Below are 22,592 nucleotides of genomic sequence, written 5' to 3' on the forward strand. Positions count from 1 at the left end.
AGTTCATTCTGTGTTGGAACAGAGGGCGAAAGAGGATGTGCTGCAGAAGGAGGTGCGAGTGAAGATTCTCAAGGACAGCATCAAGTTATTAGCTGCAAAAGTGCCCTCTGGTGGCCAGGAGCTGACGTCTGAGCTGAATGTCGTGCTGGAGAATTACCAACTTCTTTGCAATAGAATTCGAGGAAAGTGCCACACCCTGGAGGTACAAGATCTTTTCTCAGATGCCTTTCTGAGATTCAAACTCTGTAATGTACTGGTTGTTTCCATATCTTGGGGAAAAAAACCTCCATTTTTCTTTTCAAATACTGTATCATAAAAGTAGTTCTTTAATGATTGAGATAATGATTGGAGATAATAATAGTTACAATATATTAGTAGATGATAATTTAGGTAATAGGTTAATAAAAATGAAACAGAGAGAAAAGAAAATTGGATATAAGGATCTGACTGCAGTTGGTAGAAGGTTCTTGGAAAAGTTACTTCTTAGCTTTAGACATTGACTATATGTGAAAGCAAGGTTTTCATAATACCGACAATCTGTAGGGTCTGTTCCCATTCTGAAATTCTAAAACAATGTGCAGTGAGTTCTTTCTCTTTTTTTTGCCTGGTAGTACACAGAGATGAACTGAGGTTTCTTTTTTACAATGGTGTCTAAATTTATAAATGAAGAATCAACCATTAGCCTAGTTCTTAGGAGAGGTACTTTAGACTTGAAAGAAATGTGGCTTATATGTGGCTGACCATCATAATAGTTATTTAAACTTCTTGACATCCTGCATTTAAGGTTATTTTTATAAGCCAAAAATTTCAGAGGTTAATTTTAAAAATATTTTTTGGAAATTACATTTTGTATCTGCTTAATATGTGAAATTGTTAAAAATGTGTACCTGTGTCATTTTAAAATTCCAGAATGATAGTGTAATACTTAATGTTATACCTTCCCACTTATATTTTATTAAAAGAAATTATAGATAGGTGGTGAAGACCTTTGCTTTCCAGATGGTACAGTGGTAAAGAATCTGCCTGCCAGTTTAGTAGAGGCTGGTTCAATCCCTGAGTCGGGAAGATCCCCGGAGCAGGAAAATCAACCCACTCCAGGTTACTTGACTGGAAAATTCCGTGGACAGAGGAGCCTAGCAGGCTGCAGTCCATGGGGTCTCAAAGAGTTGGATGTGACTGAGTAACTGAGAACTAAAATTATAGGTTTTACTTAGAGTGAAAGAAACACTAACTTGAATGTGCTGGTATTTTGCTGGACCATTTCCTGTATTCTGGCCATTGGGTTTAAGATGGAGATGATTCTGTGAATTTTTTTTTTTTAATATTAAGTGTTTGCTCATTTGTTTTTATATGTGTGACTTTTATTACAGCTCATTGAAAAGACTTAAGAAGCTCTTAAATTTATAGCAATTTAAGTTCAGTTCAACATAAAACAAATGACTATATTGTGATAAATCCTAAAATGTCACTGACAATTGCAATCTATAAAGTAAATTCACTTGTTAGTCACTCATGCTGAATCTCGTTTGTGCTGAGATGCGTGCTGTGTGCTTTGTGGCTCACTTGTGTCCGGCTCTTTGTGACCCCGTGGACTGTAGCCCGCCAGTCTCCTCTGTCCGTGGAATTCTCCAGGCAAGAATACTGGAATGGGTTGCCATGCCCTCCTCCAGAGGATCTTCTGAACCCAGGGACTGAACCCAGGTCTTCCACATTGCAGGCGGATTCTTTAGTGTCTGAGCCACCAGGGAAGACCTGTGCTAAGATAAATTGTGTGTAATTTGGATTACAAATCACAGTAAGGAAGCTACAAGTCAAACGCTACCTCATTCTTTAATATTAAGATGTTGTCTAATATGAAACACCTGAGGTTACTTATCTGAGAATTTAAAATTCTGTGAATTTGTATGTACCATTAGGTATGGCTAATCTTAAGTCCCACTGGATGATCCTGGAATTGAATTCTACTACAGTCTTGTCTTTTCTGTCCTAACCACCCATAGTTTTGCTTTTATTTCTTTGTTTTCCTGTTTATTTATAACCAAAATAGCTACTCATCATATGTTTAAATAGTAGGGTCCCAGGGTATCCAAACTAATGAAAGAATTCTGTCATTTCTTCACGGTGCCTTTATCACCCAGAGGTGACAGTTTGAGAATGAAGAATGAAATATTTCAAGGTTTTCGTATTGCTTTGAGAATTACTTTTAGAATTATTTTGGAATTAATTTGAGAGAATTAGTTTAAGAGAATAAAGGAAAAGTGTAAAAGATGAAAAGTGAAAAGTGTAAAGATACACCTTGGTATCTTTGAACGGAAAAGTGACAAGAAGAAAGAGATTTCAATGCAAGCCCTCAGAATTATGGACCTTGGGTAGAAACAGCCCAAATTTCTAAATGAGAGTAAGGATGCCTTTCTTCTGAAGAGTCTAACTTTATTACCTTGGTTATTTCTATATTCCTTTAAAGTGTTTAAAATTATGAAGTATTACAAAATTATTGAAGAGTACAGATGATATTACTAACACCTATAAGTATGTCTCTCAGATATAGCTAATGTTAACATTTTCCCATATTTTTCCGGATCTTGATTTTAAAATAGAATGCATTGGCATTACAGAACCTGTTCCCTTTTTTCCCATCTCATCCCATCTCTTATCCCTCTCTTGAAGTAACTGTTACCCAGAAGATGGTGTTTAATTTCCCCAAATGTGTTTTTATGTTTAGTGTATACTCTCATGTTTCAGTTATTCATGGCTGCGTAACAAAGCTCCCCCAAATATAATAGGTTGCAAAAGCAACCATTTATTAATTTTTATGGTTTTGAGGGATGATTTGGCTGATCTGGGTGGCTCTTCTGCTCCGTGTGGTTTATGGATATTCCACTCAGGTCACTGCTGCATTCAAGTGGGAGCTCAGCTGGAAGTTTCCTGATGGCTTCTCCTCCTCCAGGTCTCTCCACCCGTTTTATGACTTTTCTACAGCAGATTTCTTTCTTTCTTTTTAAATATTTAGTTATTTGGCTGTGCCAGGTCTTAGTTACAGCATGCAGGGTCTGTAGTTGTGGCACGAGAACTCTTAATTGCTGCATGTGGGATCTAGTTCCCTGACCAGAGATCGAACCCAGGACCCCCTTAGCTACTAGACCACCAGAGTAGTCCCTCAGCTGAGTAGATCTCTCAGCCTGCTTCCTGCCTATAGAAATTTGGGGGCCAAGAAACCTTTTCCCTTCCAGTCTTAGCCAGGAGTTGGCAGATTATAGCCTAAAGGTCAAATCTGTTTTGTGGCTGTTTTTCTGTGGCCCAGGAGCTAAAAATTGTTTGCATATTTTAAAAGTGTCGTTAAAGACAAAACAAAACAACAGAATAAACGAAGAAGAATCTGTGACAGAGACCAAATGTGGTCTGTAAAACCTAAAATATTTACTATCTGGCCTTTTATAGGAAAATTGGCTGACATGGTAAGATATACCCATGACAGGTATACCCCTGACATGGTAAGTATATCTCATATGGAATTCATGCTATAACGTGTCCTCTCTCAATGGGTCTGAAAGAGGATCAGTGCAGGAAGCTCCATGCTGAGCTCTGTCTCATAAATTTGTCAGTCTGATAGGCTCTTCTAAGGGGCATGTTCCTCCCGTAATTTTACTCTTAGGAACTGGGGGAAAATTCACACTCTTACACCCAACTCCCCATAGGAATAGGGAGTAAGTCAATCCCAACTAATAGAATTGCCGTTGCTGTTTAGTAACTAAGTTGTGTCCAACTCTTGTGACCCCCATGGACTATAGCTCACCTGGCTCCCCTGTCCATGGGATTTCCCAGGCAAGAATACTGGAGTGGGTTGCCATTTCCTTCTCTAGGGGATCTTCCTGACCCAGGGATGAAACCCATATCTCTTAGGTCCCATGCATTGGCAGGTGGATTCTTTACCACTGAGCCACCTGGGAAGCAGCTAGTATAGTAAGCATAGTAAAACTCCAATTTGGATAAATATGGTTCTTTTCATATACAGACACATTCATATGAATTTAGAAAAAAGTTGGAAAAGGTTTATATAGGAGTAGGGTGGTCTCCAGGGAATTCCAATTTCCTATATAGTTGTTAAAAAGAGTTAAAAGTCTGAGTATTTTTTTTTAACTTTTTATTAATAAAAACCATAATAATTTTTCCCTCCTGGCTTCTTCTACTAATTACATAATTTTATTTTTGGCATTTAAACAGACACTTGGAATTTATCTTAGGGTAAAAAGATGAGGCTGCTTATTGCTCTTTGCCTCCCACCTTCCTCCATTTGGGCTACCCTTGTAGCTCAGATGGTAAAGAATCTGCTAGCAATGCAGGAGACTCGGGTTTGATCCCTGGGTCTGGAAGATTCCCTGGAGAAGGAAAAGGCTACCCTCTCCACTATACTTGCCTGGAATATTCCATGGACAGAAGAGCCTGGCACGCTAGTTGATGCAGTCACAAAGAGTCGGACACGACTGAGGGACTGACTTACTTTCCCTCTAACTGGTCTAATACAATTAATTGAAGAATTTGATTTTATTCTACTTATTTGAAATTCCAGCTTCATCAGTTTCTCAACGCCCGTTGATACTTGTATCTAAATGAAATTATTCTTGATTAGAGACATTGTGCAGTCGTAGAGATGCACTGTATCTCTAAATGGCTTCGTGTCTTGTCTAACTTTTTCCCACCTATTTTAGGAGGTATGGTCTTGTTGGATTGAACTGCTTCACTATTTGGATCTTGAGACCGCCTGGCTAAACACTTTGGAAGAGCGCATGAAGAGCACAGAAGCCCTGCCTGAGAAGACAGAAGCTGTCAACGAAGCCCTGGAGGTAGGAGCCTCTATTCTTGCCTGGAAAATCCCTTGGACAGTGGAATCTTAGGCTATAGTCCATGGTGTGGCAAAGAGTTGGACATGACTGAATGATGTCACTTTCGCTTTCTGGATTAAAGGTCAGAAATAGGTCAGATATGGTATCTAAATTCTAGGAACCACATTCTCTGCTGGAGAGAAGATGCCATTTCTCAGATAAAGTCTCAGAATCAGAGACTGAATGTATTAAAAAAATATATCAAAGCTTATTTTAAAAACACATACTTTCCTAACGTGAGAGTTAAAACATACATTCTAAAAATATGGAACATGGAGAAAAGTATAAAGTCAAGTCTAAGATAACACTTTAAAACATTTTAGTGTACTTCTTTGGAATTATTTTTCTTATTATATTTACATCTACATGCTGAAAGGTAGTGCTTTTAGTGATGGGATCAAAGGCTTTGGCGCTTAGGAGCCAAGTTGGAATCTTAGCTCTTCTTTTTACTGTGTGTATATTGGCAAATTAATATCTCTGAGCTTCAGTTTTCCCATCTGTAATATGAAAATAGTATTTAGCCCTATGATTAGATTTATGTGTGTGTGTGTGTGTGTGTGTGTGTGTGTGTGTGTGTATTGGAGAAGAAGATGGCAACCCACTCCAGTGTCCTTGCCTGGAGAATTCCATGGACAGAGGAGCCTGTTGAACTATAGTCCACGGGGTTACAAAGAGTCAGACACAACTGAGTGACTAACACACACACATGTATATATATGTGTGTGTGTATAAAACAGTGCCTTGCATTTTTATATGTTGCAGAAAAATAAGAGCCTATTTTTAATAATGTAATTAATAACAGTTTGAAATAATGCTATTTGTATAATAATTGTTTTTGAACATTTCTCTATGTAATTAATAATTAGTAATTAATAATTTTTGAAATTATTTTTTGTGGATTTATCATATCATCATTCATGTGCAATTCTCAGTTTTATTTATTTTATCTAATTATTTATGATCTTGTTCCTTTGATAGATTTCTAGAAGGCAGAATTAGTTGTTTAAAAAATGAGCAATTTTGTTTTTGCTTCCAATTTTATTGAGATAACAATTGGCATATAATATTGTGTAAGTTTAAGATGTACAGTGGATTGACTTGATACACTCATGTATTGAAAAATGATTACCACAACACAGGGTTAGTTAAATCTCTATTGCTTTACATAATTGCTGTTTATTTTTTGTGGTGAAAACCTTTAAGATCTACTCGCAGCAACTTTCAAATATATTATACAGTATTGTTAACTATAATCACCATGCTATATATCACACACCCAGAATTTATTCGTTTTATTGTTGGAAATGTTTACCCTTTGGCCAACATCTCCCCATTTCCTCCACACCCCCCGCAAGTGCCTGTTTCCATGAATTTGACTTTCTTAAGATTCTGCATATATGTGATATCATATAGTGCTGGTCTTAAAAAAGTGAACAATTTTAGAATCATTGATATATTTTGCCTTGGTAAATGCATTGTTTTTTTTCTCTGTCCCTGTCCAGTCTTTAGAATCTGTTTTGCGACATCCAGCAGACAATCGCACCCAGATTCGGGAACTTGGCCAGACTCTGATTGATGGAGGAATCCTTGATGACATAATCAGTGAGAAACTGGAGGCTTTCAATAGTCGATATGAAGACCTCAGTCATCTGGTAAGAATGGAGCCATGCTTGAGTGCTGGTTAAATAGAGCTGACCTCAAAAACTTATACCAAGGGAAAAAATTGGTAACCAGTGGGGGTGCTGAGGACATTGAAATACTCAGTGGGGAGGAGCAGACTTTATAAGGCAGGCAGAACTTGATGATTAAAAAGATTTTAATTTTGAGATTGTTGCTACTTGTGAACTATTTAATTTTCTTTAAGCATTATATTATCAGTTCAGTTCAGTTCAGTCGCTCAGTCGTGTCCGACTCTCCGCGACCCCATGAATCACAGCATGCCAGGCCTCCCTATCCATCACCAATTCCCTGAGTTCACTCAAACTCATGTCCACAGAGTTGGTGATACCATCCAGCCATAGTTGTATATAAAAATAATAACTCATTTTATCCTAGTAAACATTAGAACCATTCATTGTCTCTTAGATATATACTCAGAATGTATCAAACATGCATGTTCATATCAGTAAACAAAGAAAGGAGACTGTTTTTATAGAAGGGATAAGTGGGTATTTGGAGAAGGCAATGGCAAACCACTCCACTACTCTTGCCTAGAAAATCCCATGGATGGAGGAGCCTGGTGGGCTACAGTCCATGGGGTCGCTACTAGTCGGACAGGACTGAGCGACTTCACTTTCACTTTTCACTTTCACACATTGGAGAAGAAAATGGCAACCCACTCCGGTGTTCTTGCCTGGAGAATCCCAGGGATGGCGGAGCCTGGTAGGCTGCCGTCTATGGGGTCGCACAGAGTCGGACACGACTGAAGCGACTTAGCAGTAGCAGCAGCAGCAGCAAGTGGGTATTAGAAGTTTTTAGACACATAGTAAAAAGTAACTGTTGATGATTAGATCATGAATAGTTTCAAAGTTAACCCCAAAGTACAACATATAGTGGTTTGACACTATGCACATCTGTAGAACTTTTTTAAACTTTGGAAAAATAGAGATTTATGTATTCACCCTGTTTATAGACATTCTGTTATATTTTATACTTTTGTTTATAGGCTTTTTATTGAGCCCTAAAAATGCCCTAAATGTGTAATAAATGATATACTTTTATTTTTTCCTTTATTTTAGTACATTACATAAGAAATCTTTATATTTTTCCCTTTTATATTGAGGTATAATTGATATATGACATTTATTAATTTCAGGTGTACAACATAATGATCTGATTTTTGTATACATTAGAAATTAATTACCAGTATAAGACTACTTAACCTCTGGTATGATACATAGTTACAATATGAGGACTTCTGAGATCTAATCTCTCAATGCAGTATTGTTAACTACAACCATCATGCTTTACATCACTTCGGCATGATTGATATATTTATAACTAGAAGCTTGTAACTTTTGACCCTCGTCACCCTTTTTGCCTACTCCCTGTCCCCAGCCTCTAGCAACCACCAATTCTCTGTTCCTATTAGCTTGGTGTTGCTTTTTGTTTGTTTTGTTTTTTTTCTTGTTTTTGTTATTTTTTAGATTCCCCATATAAGTGAGGTCATACAGTATTTGTCCTTTACCCTTTGACTTATTTCACTTAACACAGTGCCCGCAAAAGCATTTTCCTATTTTGTCATGTTATATATATAGAAAGAAGTAATTTCCTGTAAGATGCATAAGGTATTAGAAGGACAGTTATTTATAGTGCAGGCCAAAGTCTTGAAGTAGTGCTTTTATGGTTTGCTCCTTTTCTTGGTGGTTAGAACATAAGGGTTTTCTTATATTCGACCATTTCTATTTGTGCTGAGAGACTAATGATTACTTTTCCTCTCCTGTAGGCAGAGAGCAAGCAGATTTCTTTGGAAAAGCAACTCCAGGTCCTGCGGGAAACTGACCACATGCTTCAGGTCTTGCAGGAGAGCTTAGGGGAGCTGGACAAGCAGCTCACAACGTACTTGACTGACAGGGTGGATGCCTTCCAAGTTCCTCAAGAAGCCCAGGTACTGCCATGGATGTGTCATGGGTGTTCCGGTCATAAAATGGGCATCTGTAATTATCTCACCTGCATGGGAACCAGCCCTGCCGCCATTCAACCCAGAGTCAATGAGAGAGGCTGACCTTACTTACAGGGCAGCATGTGGGTTTGGGGGTTCTCATAGTTTTTCTGTGAGGTCCTAGTGAATGGTCACCATTTAAAAATTCTAATTTTCTTAGCTATGAAATTGGGAAAATTCTGTCTTTGTAAATAAGTGGTGAGCATTCGAAATGACCAGTGCAAAGACCTTCATGCACCATGCACAGAGTCCTGCAATATGGGTGGCCATATTGTTATTATCCTGGAGGAGGAAATGGCAGCCCATTCCAGTATTCTTGCCTGGAAAATCCCATGGGCAGCAGAACCTGGCAGGTTACAGTCCATAGCGTTGCAAACAGTCAGACACCACTGAGCGACTGGGCACACACACACATTAGTATTATGCTGCACGCTGATTAAAGCTTGTATCAGAGCGTGTTTTTATCTGTTGTATGACTCTATGAAACTTAAAAACGACATTCTCTCCCTTTTCTAATCTCTCTGTAGAAAATCCAAGCAGAGATCTCAGCCCATGAGCTGACTCTAGAGGAGTTGAGAAGAAGTCCACGGTCTCCACCCCAGACCTCCCCAGAGGGCCGGACTGCCAGGGGAGGAAATCAGATGGATGTGCTGCAGGTGAGGAGGGAAAGCAGCTTCCTTGTACTTCTCGGTGTGTTGGGCATAAAAAGAAAAAGAGCTGATGACTCGGATGCCTTTGGTCTTCTCTGTGATGTGAAGAAGGGGCTGGGAGTGATGTGTTGAAGGCACACTGCGTCCTAAGGTGGGCAGCAGAAACAAATTGTTTGAGTGGCAACTATTGGATCTGAATTTTCTAGTTGAGCTGAGAAGACAGAGCAATGTCGATTTAGAAGTTCCCTTGGTATAGGTCTTTCCATTGACACAGAACCTCCATCAGTATAGGCTTCCCCGAAGGCTTGGTGGTAAAGAATCTGCCTGCCAATGCAAGAGACGCAGGAGACATGAGTGTGATCCCTGGGTTGGGAAGACACCCTGGAGAAGGAAATGGCAACCCACTCCAGTATGCTTGCCTGGAAAATTTCATGGACAGAGGAGCCTGGCGGGCTACAGTCCACGGGGTTTCAGAGAGTTGAACATGACTACATGCATGCACTACATTGGGACTGGTGGGGCTGGTACACTGGGCAGGCTGAGTGCACGGGACACAGTACAACTTAGCCCTGTGATGGAAGAAGCAGACTGACTTTCCCTTTGAGCTTGTGTTGAAGGGCATTATGAATTCTAGGTTTCTGAGCTGTGTTTTTCAGACAGGTGAGAAAATTACTGTGGTTTTCATTCCAGTGAGGCTAGCTTAGCCTTTCATTATATTTCAGATTTAGACCCTGAGTGTCAAGGAATTCATGACACTGAGCTGTACCGTTCCCTAAGATGATCAGGCAACCTCACAGATTTCCGTTAAGGAATGTTTTTATTGCTAGTTTATTCTACCACTTCTCGAAGTATGTGTTATGCTGATATTCTCTGCTGAGAGAGATTATCATTCTAATGTGAATTATTGTTTTCATTTCTGCCAACAGAGGAAACTTCGAGAGGTGTCCACAAAGTTCCAGCTTTTCCAGAAGCCTGCCAACTTTGAACAGCGCATGCTTGACTGCAAGCGTGTGCTCGATGGTGTGAAAGCAGAGCTTCATGTTCTGGACGTGAGGGATGTGGACGCTGATGTCATACAGACCCACTTGGACAAGTGTATGGTGAGGCCACTTTGTGGTTAATGTGTCCAATGGGTTTTCCTGTTGCTAATATGGTTGGGAAAGATTGAAGGCAAGAGAAGGGGACAACAGAGGATGAGATGGTTGGATGGCATCACCAACTCAATGGACATGGGTTTGGGTAAACTCCGGGAGTTGGTGATGGACAGGAAGGCCTGGCGTGCTGCGGTTCATGGGGTTGCAAAGAGTCAGACACGACTGAGTGACTGAACTGAACTGAATATGGCTTCATTTAGTGCTTATGTACATGGTTTGTTCAATTATTGTTAGTCTAAAATGTGCTAAGAATAGGGATAAATGATGAAAAATAGGTTAGAAAATTAGAAGTGTGGTCCTTTCCTCCTAGGAAATTAGAAGAGATAGGAGAGAGAGCCAGCAGAGATTAAAATCAATTAGTGCAGTGTAATGAGATAAGGAAAGTAGAATAGACATGCATATAACACGATTTAAAAACAAGAAGAAAACATACCTTAATCACAGTATGAAGTTAGGGAAGGCTTCGACAGAATGTGACTAACCAGCTAAATTTTAAAGGATAAATTTGAGTTAGCTAGAAGAACCAGAACATGGCAACCCATTCCAGTATTCCTGCCTGGAGAATCCCGTGGATAGAGGAGTTTGGCAGGCTATAGTCCATGAGGTCGCAAGAGTAGGACACAACTTAGTAACTAAACCACTACCAGAAGAACCATACTTAGAATGAATGTCAGGAATATTGCAATGTACAGCAAATTCATTCTCCAGGAAAGTAAAATTTTAAATATTAATTTATAAAGTTTAAGCTTAAAGTGTGACAGAAGAAATTGTACTTAGAATGGATGTCAGTAATATCGTAGCATAAAAATCATTCTCTAGGAAAATACAATTTTAAATGTAAAATTAAGATGTAAAAGAAAAAATTATTTAAAAGACTTTATTACTCTTTTAGTTTTGAACTTTAAAATTCAGTTGCACAGAAAATTAAAGATCACGTGCCTGAGTATTCCCAGTCTTAGAATTAGTGTTCTGCGTGAGAAGAATCATGAGAAAACTGAAGGTGACACACGTTAAGAAAAGTCTGGGAAGAGTTCTTTATGCTTTTCAAAACTGTGATCTCCACATGTCTGTTGCATACTGAAGATTGATTACTTAAAAACTGGGATGAATGGAAGGATGAACAGATAGGATGAATTTTTATACACAGTATGTGTGCATATGCGTGTATGAATGTACATATGTATTTACCGAGATACAGAGATCACCGAAGCAAGCACTGTCCTTTACTCTGTGTCCTCTAGTCCAGTGGCCTGTTACTGTGTGACCATGCCACGTGAGGTGTTTCGGGTCAACACTATGATGAATGGAGATAAGAGAACCTGCCCAGGATAAAGCTTTTCAAAGTAATGAGGATGAGGGCATCTCTGAATTTGCCCTATATAACTTCAGCTTCCTATGGTCATATACATACTGATGTATGGAACTTTTATATGTCTTTTCGTTATATAACTAACATGTGCTCATTGTGGTAGACTTTGTACTTCAGAGAACTGTAAGAAAAAATTGAATCTTAATACTTCCAAATTTCCACAGCCAGAAATAGACAGCATTAACTTTTTTTCTAGTAATGGCATTTAGGATTTTGAAAAATGTAATTTTAAAAAATGTTAGATGTTCAATTTTTAGTCCTGATGTTCTCCCATTTTTTGTAGGAAAAATGTTCATATTATCACGTACTTTCCTAAGCCTTTAAGATATGTTTGAGTCTTTTTTTAATAAGACAAGTATAATCTCTTTGAGTGTATTTTCTCATCTGAATTTAAAAAATTATTACAACCTTGATTTCATCTTACTCATTCTTTGAACCAGATCTGAGAGAGATAAAGCCCTTTGATCTCCATGGTTAGTTCTTAGCTGTCAATCTTTGTCATCCATGTTCTGAAATGGTTCCAGTTAGCACATTTTCACTAATATGTAAAATTTGTCTGGCTTTGTTTTTAAGAAACTCTATAAAATTTTGAGTGAAGTCAAGCTTGAAGTGGAGACTGTAATCAAAACAGGAAGGCACATTGTCCAGAAGCAGCAAACCGACAACCCTAAGGGGATGGATGAGCAGCTGACTTCTCTGAAGGTTCTCTACAATGACCTGGGTGCTCAGGTGAGCAGGGCAGGTGCACTGCCCCTTCTGTCTCCCTCATTTATGTATTCTAAAATTTTACTTCTGGGAGAATACTTATTTGAATTTTATGGCATCAATAATACATGTTTCCATTTATTCCAGTAATTTTTATTATATATCTTTAAAAGTGTGTGTTGACTACGAGGGCCACTCCATTTCTTCTGAGGGATTCTTGCCTACAGTTCAGTTCAGTTCAGTCACTCAGTCATGTCTGACTCTTTGTGACCCCATGGAGTGCAGCATGCCAGGCTTCCCAGCAGCTCCTGGAGCTTGCTCAAACTCATGCCCATCAAGTCGGTGATGCCATCCAACCATCTCATCCTCTGTTGGCCCCTTCTCCTACAGCCTTCAATCTATCCCAGCATCAGGGTTTTTTCCAGTAAGTTAGTTCTTCATGTCAGGTGGCCAAAGTATTGGAGTTTCAGCTTCAGCATCAGTCCTTCCAATGAATATTCAGGACTGATTTCTTTTAGGATGGACTGGTTGGATCTCCTTGCAGTCCAAGAGACTCTCAAGAGTCTCCTCCAACACCACAGTTCAAAAGCATCAATTCTTTGGCACTCAGCTTTCTTTATAGTTAAACTTTCACATCCATACATGACTGCTGGAAAAAACATCGCTTTGTAGTAGTTATAATGGTCATCTGAATTAAATTCACCCATTCCTGTCCATTTTAGTTCACTGATTCCTAAAATGTTGATTTCACTCTTGCCATCTTCTGTTTGACCACTTCCAATTTACCTTGATTCATGGACCTAACATTCCAGGTTCCTATGCAATATTTTTCTTTATAGTATTGGACTTTGCTTCCACCACGAGTCATATCCAAAACTGAGCATTGTTTTTGCTTTGGCTTAGTTTCTTCATTCCTTCTGGAGCTGTTTCTCCCCTCTCCTCCAGTAGCATATTGACCTTATAGACACCTTATAGACGATATAGACACCTACTGACCTGTGGGCTTCATCTTTCAGTATCATATCTTTTTGCCTTTTCACAGAGTATGTTGCTATTAAAATGATGAATAGTTACATAGAAATGTATTTTTAATATTTCAGTTCAGTTCAGTTCAGTCACTCAGTCGTGTCCAACTCTTTGCGACCCCATGAATCACAGCACGCCAGGCCTCCCTGTCCATCACCAACTCCCGGAGTTCACTCAAACTCATGTCCATTGAGTTGGTGATGCCATCCAGCCATCTCATCCTCTGTCGTCCCCTTCTCCTCCTGCCCTCAATCCCTCCCAGCATCAGAGTCTTTTCCAGTGATTCAACTCGTCGCATGAGGTGGCCAAAGTATTGAAGTTTCAGCTTTAGCATCAGTCCTTCCAATCCAGACTAATTTCTACATTTTTAAAGGCTACAGACATTGCATAAGTTGTTGTGAGGGAACTCCACAAGTAATAGTCTCTGTATAAACACAGGTTATTGGTCCTTGGATTTCTAGATTGAACAATCCATTGAGAAATGTTAAAAACATTAGTACTCTAATAAATAGTATTAGGAACTTCACATTAATCCAGCAGGATTTAAAATCCTGTCCAGAAACATCTATAATTTGGACATTTCAGTGAATTTGTGGGGAAGTTGTTAGGCCCTTTATTGTGAATGACTGACTGGATCCATTAAGCTTAACGTCTTCTCTTATTGAGAATCTCTGCCCTGAAACCAGACAAGCAAAAACGAGATAAAGCACAGAAACAAATGAAGTGAAATATTCTCATTAATATTGAAAAGCTGTGTTAGATAATATATTAGACCCTTCTGTGGTTATTAAATATTAACCAAGTTTCTACACAAGCCCAGAGAATACAAGCTGAAATTTTTTGATCACTTTGAGATTACTATCAGTCACACATTTCCTGGGCAATTTGGATTTCACTTCTGCAAGATTAGATTACTGATATGATACACTGTATACCATTTTTGATACTTTGCACATCTGGAACACCTGTGGTAAGAGCTTCTTTTTATATTATACAGCTGAAGTTATTTGTGAAATATTACTGTATTATTTGGGCCTTCGTGGTGGCTCAGATGGTAAAGAATCTGCCTGCAGTAAGAGAGATCTGGGTTCAATTTCTGGGTTGGGAAGATCCCCTGGAGAAGGGAACAGCTACCCACCCCAGAATTCTGGAAAATTCTATGGACTATATAGTCCAAAGGGTCACAAAGAGTTGGACAAGACTGAGCGACTTTCACTTTCACTGTATTTATTAATTGACAGGGCATTTTATAAATGGTAACAGTGTGGCTGGTTTTTACACCAAATTTCTGTGATTATGGCTTTAGAGTTAAGTCGTTTTCTCACTCAACACAACTGAGACTTTAATGTATATGAGGAGTTTCACAGGCAGTTAGAGATACAGTTATGAACAAAAACATGTTATCTCTACCAAGTGGAACTGTGAGAAATAGAAGAAAATAACTTTAATCAAGTAGTCATACAAAGTAATGTCAAATTATCGGCCTAAAGTGTCACTAAGAATATATGTGGCACTGTATATGTGTGTAAAGAGGGATTTGATCCAGTCTGGGTTAGGAAAGCTTCCCTGAGCAAGTGGTGCATAAGCTGAGATCCGAAGGATGAGTCGTAGTAGCCAGGGTGAAATCAGTGGAAGAATTTTTGAGGCTGATGGAACATCATGTATAAAGGTCTGTGACAAGAGGCAGCGTGGTACATTTGTGTGGCTAAAGCAGAGAGAATAAGTGTGGGAACAAGGTGTTGGACAGATGTGGTGATACTGGATCCTACCGGTGTCTTCGAGTTTGTGATAAAGATTTTAATCACTGTCTCTGGAGTAATGAGCAGTTATTGCCAGGCTTTAGCAGGGAGAGAACATGCTCAGATATGTTTTTCTAAAAGGTCACTCAGTGCAGTTTGGAGGGTGCATTGCAGACAGGCAAGCATGGATGTAAGAAGACCAGTTAGGACGTCATTGTCATGCTCTTAGCGAGAAATGATGGTGTTTTGAACTAGGGTGGAACATTGGAGATAGTATGAACAGAGTTTTTTAATAGACATTTAGGATGGAAAGTGAGCAGGAATTCGTAGAGTATTTGATGTAGAGATGCGGGAGAGAGATGAAGGAGACTCCTGGGTTTCTGGCTTGATTATGTGGAAGATCATGGTGCCATCATTGGGATGGGATACCTAAAGGCAGAAGCGTGAAAAATCATAAACATGTATTGGATATGTTGACATTTTAAGTGTCTTTGCGAGAGTTAATTGTGTATGTCAGATATTCACACAGTTATTCAAGTCTGGAGAATATATCTGAGATGAAGATATAAATTTTATGAGTCATATGCATAGAGGTGATAATTAAAATTTTCAGTGATGATGACATTGCCTAGGGAGAGGATATATCAATAGTGAAAAAAGAAAAGGTCCTGAATTAAGTAAGTTTTGAGGGATTACATCACTTAGGAGGATATTTGAAGAAGGTGAGCTTGTAAAATAGACTAAAATATGTATGTATGTATGTGTGTGTGTATGTATACCACATTTCTTTATCTGATAAATAAATGTATTTATCAGTGGCTATTGTGAATAATGCTGCAGTGAATATGGGAATGCAGATATCTCCTTAAAATAATGATTTCATTTCCTTTGTTGTATACCAGGAGTAGGATTGCTGAATGATATAGTAGTAGTTCTTTTTTAAATTTTTTGAGGGCCTTCCATGTTGTTTTCCATAACTGCAAACTTGACACCTGCTAAGAAAGTAGATCTTAAGATCTACTTAAGATCTACCACAGAAACAGGTAACTATGTAATGATGGATATGTTAATTAACTGTGGTACTCATTTCACAATGTATATGTGCATAAAATGGTTACAGTATACACCTTAAAAATGCACATTGTGCTACCATATATTTTATATGCATAAGAAACTACATATAAAACAGTGGTAAGAAGTGGTAGTATACCAGGAACGTGCTTGGTCTGGGAAGCTGAAGGAAGGAGGGTATTTGGAGAATGAGTGTAGATTTTTGTTTGGAATATTACTGAAATATTAAAAACAAGGCATCCACTTAAAAGCATACATTAGATTTTTGCCATTGGGGTCGTCACTGAGCTTAGCAAAGATGATTTCTGTGGAATGGTGGAGGTAGAAGCCAGACTGTCATGGCTTGAACACTGTATGGGGGATGACAAATGGTTTTGAGAATTTGTATGGGAAAGGTAGGAGAGAGGGAGGGAAGAGGGGGCCAAAGGAGGAAATTTTTGTGTGTGTGTGTGTGTGTGTGAGAGAGAGAGATAGACAGACATGCTTGAATATGTTTCATCCTTGGTGGGAATGATCCTATTGGGAAGGAATGTTTGCATATCCAGGAGAGAGAAGGGATAAATGATTAGGTAAAAGAGTTACAACTTGACCCTGCTTAATTTAATATGCAGTACATCTTAAAATGTATTGATTAGATCAGCTGAAGAGAGTGTAAATTGTTATGAGCTGAACTGTAAATTATTTTCTTCCTGGTATACCAAAATCTTTGGTAGCATTAAGTTTTATGATGGTTGTATAGTTGCCTGGGCTTGTCAGTCAGATAAGTATCATAATATCTTTTAATATAATCAAATATTTTTCTCCTGAAGTCTGCCTTGAGGTGCTATTAATTTAGAGTCATAAATTGTAATTAAACTCCATAGGAAAAAAATTTCACTTTTAAGAAGGAATTGAATAATAATCAATCTTTGAGACATGCAAGAGTAAAAATAAACTTATAGGATGAGTAAAAAATGCAATCCCATTTTACTTACTAAGAAAATTTGATTTCTATGTCTAAGAAAGTTTATATTATTTTATATCATCTAAAAAATTTCATCCCATACATGACATTTCACTCTATTACTTATAATATTATTGTCTATACATGCAAGCTCATAAAAGGAGGAACATGTTTTCGTGTATATATTGTGTTTGACATCCTTTGAAGTGTCAGCTCAGCATTAGGTTGTGAATCATTTTAGTCCGAATGTACCATCGTGCAATGCCAGTGGTCAGACCAGGCTCAGTCTCATGATCATGCCGCTCTGCTCATGGCCTTACCCTTTTTAAGCTTCACTGTCCTGTTCTGTTAAGTGGAAACAATAGTGCTGATCACAGGGGTTTATTGTGTAACATGTGTAGATTCATTAGTATAATACGAGAGGCTGGGAAATGTCAGTTAAGTTCATTTTGCTTTCTATCAACAACAGTAAGAACAAAATAGTAATAAAAGTTTGTATTCCGTAGCCATTTAATGTATTTTAAATTAAGCAGTTAATTGTGAAACGTCTGATTGTAAAAAATCTTGCTATTTCTCCCTCAGGTTGATGTGTGTTTGTTTTTTAAACAGAATCCCTCTTTGAGAGGATTTTAAGACATCTTCTGCTCAAAATGATGAAAGATGATATTCCTTCTTGAAGGGACTGGGGCAAGACCTTTGTGTATATGTTTTCCTCATTAAAAACTCATAACAACCTTCTGAGGGCTATATCTCTACCAGGGTCACTTAGGAAGTTAAGTGGTAGAACAGGGTTGCCTGACACTTAGCCACTACAGTATATTGCATTTCTTCCTGCAGAAATGCAAGAATGGAGTGATTCTAGGTTTCAGAGATAAAGGTTAGGTATGTCTTGGGGGTTAACTATGAATCTGTGTGGATCTTTAGTTCACATTTGTTTCCACCCATATTCATCTCTCTCGTGCTTTTTTTTAAGGTGACAGAGGGAAAACAGGATCTGGAAAGAGCATCCCAGTTGGCTCGGAAAATGAAGAAAGAGGCTGCTTCTCTCTCTGAATGGCTTTCTGTTACCGAAACAGAATTGGTACAGAAATCCACTTCAGAAACTTTGCTTGGTGATTTGGATACAGAAATTTCCTGGGCTAAAGTAAGTTGTAGTTGAGGTGAACCACGAAGATTATTGGTGTAATCTGTGGCATTTTGATCAGAGAAATCTGGGTATATGTCATTTGTCTCCATTTCATACTCAATGTCGTCTTTTCCTTTTTCCAGTCTTTTTTCCACATCTCTGTCCTAAAAAAGAATAAGAATATTTTAAAAGCAACTAACTTCAGAAGACACACACACACATGCATATGTACACATATATATGTAATATGTACATATATGTATATTAAGATAGGGGAAAGATTTATTGACTGATTTTGGCCACACCTCTCAGCTTGTGGGATCTTCATTCCCCACCAGGGATTGAACCTGGGTCCTTGACAGTGAAAGTGTAGAGTCCAAACAACTGGAAAGGAATTCCCCAGAAGATATTTTTATCTTGATTCTGAAAGAGTGAAACTCACATGGCTCATCAACAAGGCCTTTGTAGTCATTATACAGTATAACTATCACCTTCAAAATCAGTGACATTTTTTGAGTATTCATTCTTCAAAAAGTATTGTGCTGAGTTTATTAATTCTTCTATAGTAAGTTTTGCACCAGTGACTAATCTTTCTATTGCAAGCTGTAGAGAGCAGAGAAACAGAATTAAAAAAAAAAATCAATAAAAGATCAAAGAATTTTCTCTAGTCCTACATTTACTTAGAAATTGCATAGATTAGAGAGTTGATTTGTCAGTTGTCTCTTTTGAGGTGGACAAAGAATTGAATGAAACACAAAGTAGTTTTTCTTTTTTTTTAACCAAGGCATTCTCTTTTTTTCAATTGATTTTCTAAGAAGCATGTATACAAGAGATAAATGCTGAAAATAAATGATCAGTACTGTGACAGCTTTATATAAAACCCCAGGTATCAGTTTTGACTTCTACAGGTGTCGACTTTTGGGGTGTGAAGAGGGAGGTGCTCTGAGGTCGTGGGGTGATACAATTCCTTAATTTGAATGCTCTTTGGAGTTAGCTGTTGTAAGAAACTCAAGATATTAGTCACTAGAAAGAATGTTCTCTAATAGCTCATGGAATGTATAATTGCTGTGGGCTGTGTGGAGTAAAAGGGATATATGAAGGAAGGGAAAAACACTGGAGTTCATGGGTTACAGTGGATGAATGACAACCAAAGGTGCTAAACTATATATTTTTTTAATTAAAGTTTTTCAAGGAAATATTATATTTTTTCTACAATACACCTTGAAAGTCATTATTATTTTTAGTCCCACGAGTCCTATAAGCTAATTGAATGATATTTGCTTAGTATAATACCAAAAAAGAGACAGGAGCAAAAATGATCTTCGTTCAAAGAATACCCTGTTATCATTTCAAGTTTTTTTGTAGGCCCATGTAGACATGCAGTCACAAGCGTATATTTTAAAAAGAATTATATCTAGTGTTTCATTACCTTTTTGAAAAGCAGGTTATATCTTTAATATTTTCTTTTATCTACAAGTGTTTTGTGTCACACATTGGAGATTGATAGTATTTCATTGTATATTTTATTTCTTATTGTCCCATTCCTCCATTCATGGCCATTTAATTTTCACTATTGTAAAAACTGCTGTGATGAGTATACTTGTGGTTAAATCTTAGCATATATTTGTAATTAATTACGTGAGGATAAATTCTTAGCTCTAAAAATATTGGGTCAAGGGATGTATCCATTTTAAAGTCTATACTGGTTATGAAATTGTCCTTCAGAAATGTTTTACCCAACAGCTGTGAGTGAGAATTCCTACTTGCCTGTTTTAACTAAACTTTGGACAATGGTAGGCAAATAACATGTCTTGGTTATTTAATTAGAACATTTTCCTTTAGCATATAGGCCATTTGTAGCTTCTGTCTCCATTTGAAATTGTAATTTGGAGATCTTTACCTGTTACAATTATTAAGCTTAATATATTATGTATTGATGCAATTTTTGCCACTCTAGTTTCCTTTCTATTCTGTATATTTTTAAAAGATTATACATTTTTTAAAGAATAAAATCTTTTTTTCCCCTAATTATTTCTGCCTTTAGTGTTTAGAAAGGCCAACTTTACAACAAAATTACATAATTATTTACTTATATTCTCTTCTAGCTCTTTTATAGTTTCATCTTTTTTACCTTTAATACTTTAATCTTTCTGGAATTTAGTTTGGTGTGTGTAATGAGGTAAGGCTCTAACCCTTTTTTCCCCAAATAGTTTGCTAGTTATCTCAGCACTATTTGTTGAGTAATTATCCTTTCCTCACTGATTTGACCTGCTCAATTCCATGTATTCTTTTTGTCTGTTACTTTGCTTTATTTTCTGCTTTGCTGATCTGTCCCTCTGAAAAGTTCAACTATTTAATATGTGGTTCTATAATATACTTCAGCATGGAGTTAATGACAGGATTTCCTGACTTTATGTTCCTTCTTTGGTATATACTCATATGAATTTTAAAATTATTACTCTTATATTCTTAAAAAAATTCTTTTAGAAACTTTGGTTTGAATTGCCTTAAATTTATAAATTTGTTTTGAGAGGAATTGACATCTTTACTAAATTAAGTCTCTTGAGTAACATGTAAATGTCTCATTTCCTCTCCAAATTCCCTCTCTACATAATGCTTTGTAAACATTATGCATATATGCCAATAAGTTTATTCCTTATATTTATTTTATTGGTATGTAAAAAGTATGCTTTTTATTTTAAACTAATTTCTTATAGCTGATACACAGGCAATATCAATTTTTGCATATTTAATTTTTTAATCATCTTTGTGCACTCACATAAATTCAGTTAGTTTTTCAGTTGATACTCATCGTTTTTAAGGCAAAGACAGTAAGTAATGATGTTTATTTCTTCTGGAACTGTTCACTCTTAAATTCCCACTTAATCTTATTTCAGATCTGAAATAATGAAGGTGGTATATACAAATCACAAATTCACAGTACATTCACATCATTAGAGTAAACCAAATGAAACATCAGTATGTAACATAATCACCCATTTTTTTCAATGTTGTATTGTCAGATTTAAGAACCATGCATATTTCAGAACTCTTCAGTATATTTCCACCACTATAAAATTATGTAAAATTATTTTCCAATGCAAAATTTAAATAGCATCTTCATTCCAGAACTTAATGTTTTTATTCCATAGCTTAAAAATCAGCATTTTCAATGTAGCCATTTTCTTTACAATAAAATCTATTAGCATATTTTGTGTACTGTTTAAATTTAGTTGCATGTAATTATTTCTTATAGTTTTTAAAGACTATTGTAGCCAGTCAGTCCATAGCCACTGAAGGAATGTAGAAAGTTAATAACTGCAGAGAGCATGGCTGTGGGCATTCTGTTTTTCTGTTTCTTTCCCCTCCTTGCTGGAGAAGAACACTTACTTGAGAGAAGTATTTTGATGTCTTTATAAATATACCAGTAATTAATGAGGCCAAATGAGTCTTACATCTTGACTCAGTTGCGATTTTTATCTTTCAAAATTTGATTGAATGATGTGAGACTGAATGTGGACTTCAGCTCCTTGAAATGATTTGTTTAAATATTATTCTAAAAAGGTACATCAGCAGTAGGGTAGATATGTGCATGCTACTTTTTGATTGAAAGAACTTTGCAGTTTTAATTTTGGAACCCAACATTTTCTTTATCATTCTCTGGTCAAACTTATAAACGTGAGAATCAAGTTATCATAATACCATCCAGAGTATTACCTTTACATGATATGACAATTGAAGAACCAAAGCTTAGATGTGCTAATTCTTCTGTGATGTACTTAAGATGAAATATTTTTTGTAATGTTTGTAAACAGACTATATGTTAAGTTACCTAGTTACAGGGTTGTTCAGTTCAGTCACTCAGCTATGTCCGACTCTTTGCAACACTGTGGACTGCAGCACGCCAGGCCTCCGTGTCCATCACCAGCTCCCGGAGTTTACCCAGACTCATGTCCATTGAGTTGGTGATGCCGTCCAACCATCTCATCCTCTGTCATCCCCTTCTCCTCCTGCCTTCAATCTTTCCCAGCATCAGGGTCTTTTCAAATGAGTCGGTTCTTCGTGTGAGGTTGTAGTCCTTGCAAATAAATATAGTGCACATCAGTTGTTTCCTGTAGTAGTCAAGGAGATAAATTCACTATGAATATTTTAGAATTTTGAGTTCTGGGGTAGTCCTGCTTTGCCCGCTTGTAGTTACTGAAAATGAAATTGATCCTTTATATCTAAAGTTATGATGCAGATAATTGTTGGTGTGTAATAAATTAAGT

At 37.3% G+C, this 22,592-nt stretch overlaps 1 protein-coding gene across 10 annotated transcripts in view; it reads left to right on the forward strand.

Annotated features, from left to right (window-relative positions):
• The window catches only part of UTRN (utrophin), a 567,941-nt gene that overhangs the window by 200,451 nt on the left and 344,898 nt on the right, over window positions 1-22,592 (forward strand). For all 10 annotated transcript variants that reach the window (XM_055433618.2, XM_055433617.2, XM_055433621.2 and 7 more), the window contains 8 exons: window positions 23-202; window positions 4,707-4,841; window positions 6,383-6,532; window positions 8,326-8,487; window positions 9,069-9,197; window positions 10,118-10,291; window positions 12,288-12,443; window positions 18,172-18,342. In XM_055433618.2, coding sequence (XP_055289593.2) covers window positions 23-202; window positions 4,707-4,841; window positions 6,383-6,532; window positions 8,326-8,487; window positions 9,069-9,197; window positions 10,118-10,291; window positions 12,288-12,443; window positions 18,172-18,342 — 1,257 coding nt within the window. The remainder of the gene's footprint in view (window positions 1-22; window positions 203-4,706; window positions 4,842-6,382; window positions 6,533-8,325; window positions 8,488-9,068; window positions 9,198-10,117; window positions 10,292-12,287; window positions 12,444-18,171; window positions 18,343-22,592) is intronic.

Source organism: Moschus berezovskii, chromosome 10 (assembly GCF_049115385.1).
Source record: "Moschus berezovskii isolate FMDL1 chromosome 10, NW_MosBer_1.0, whole genome shotgun sequence".
NCBI classification, from domain to species: Eukaryota; Metazoa; Chordata; class Mammalia; order Artiodactyla; family Moschidae; genus Moschus; species Moschus berezovskii.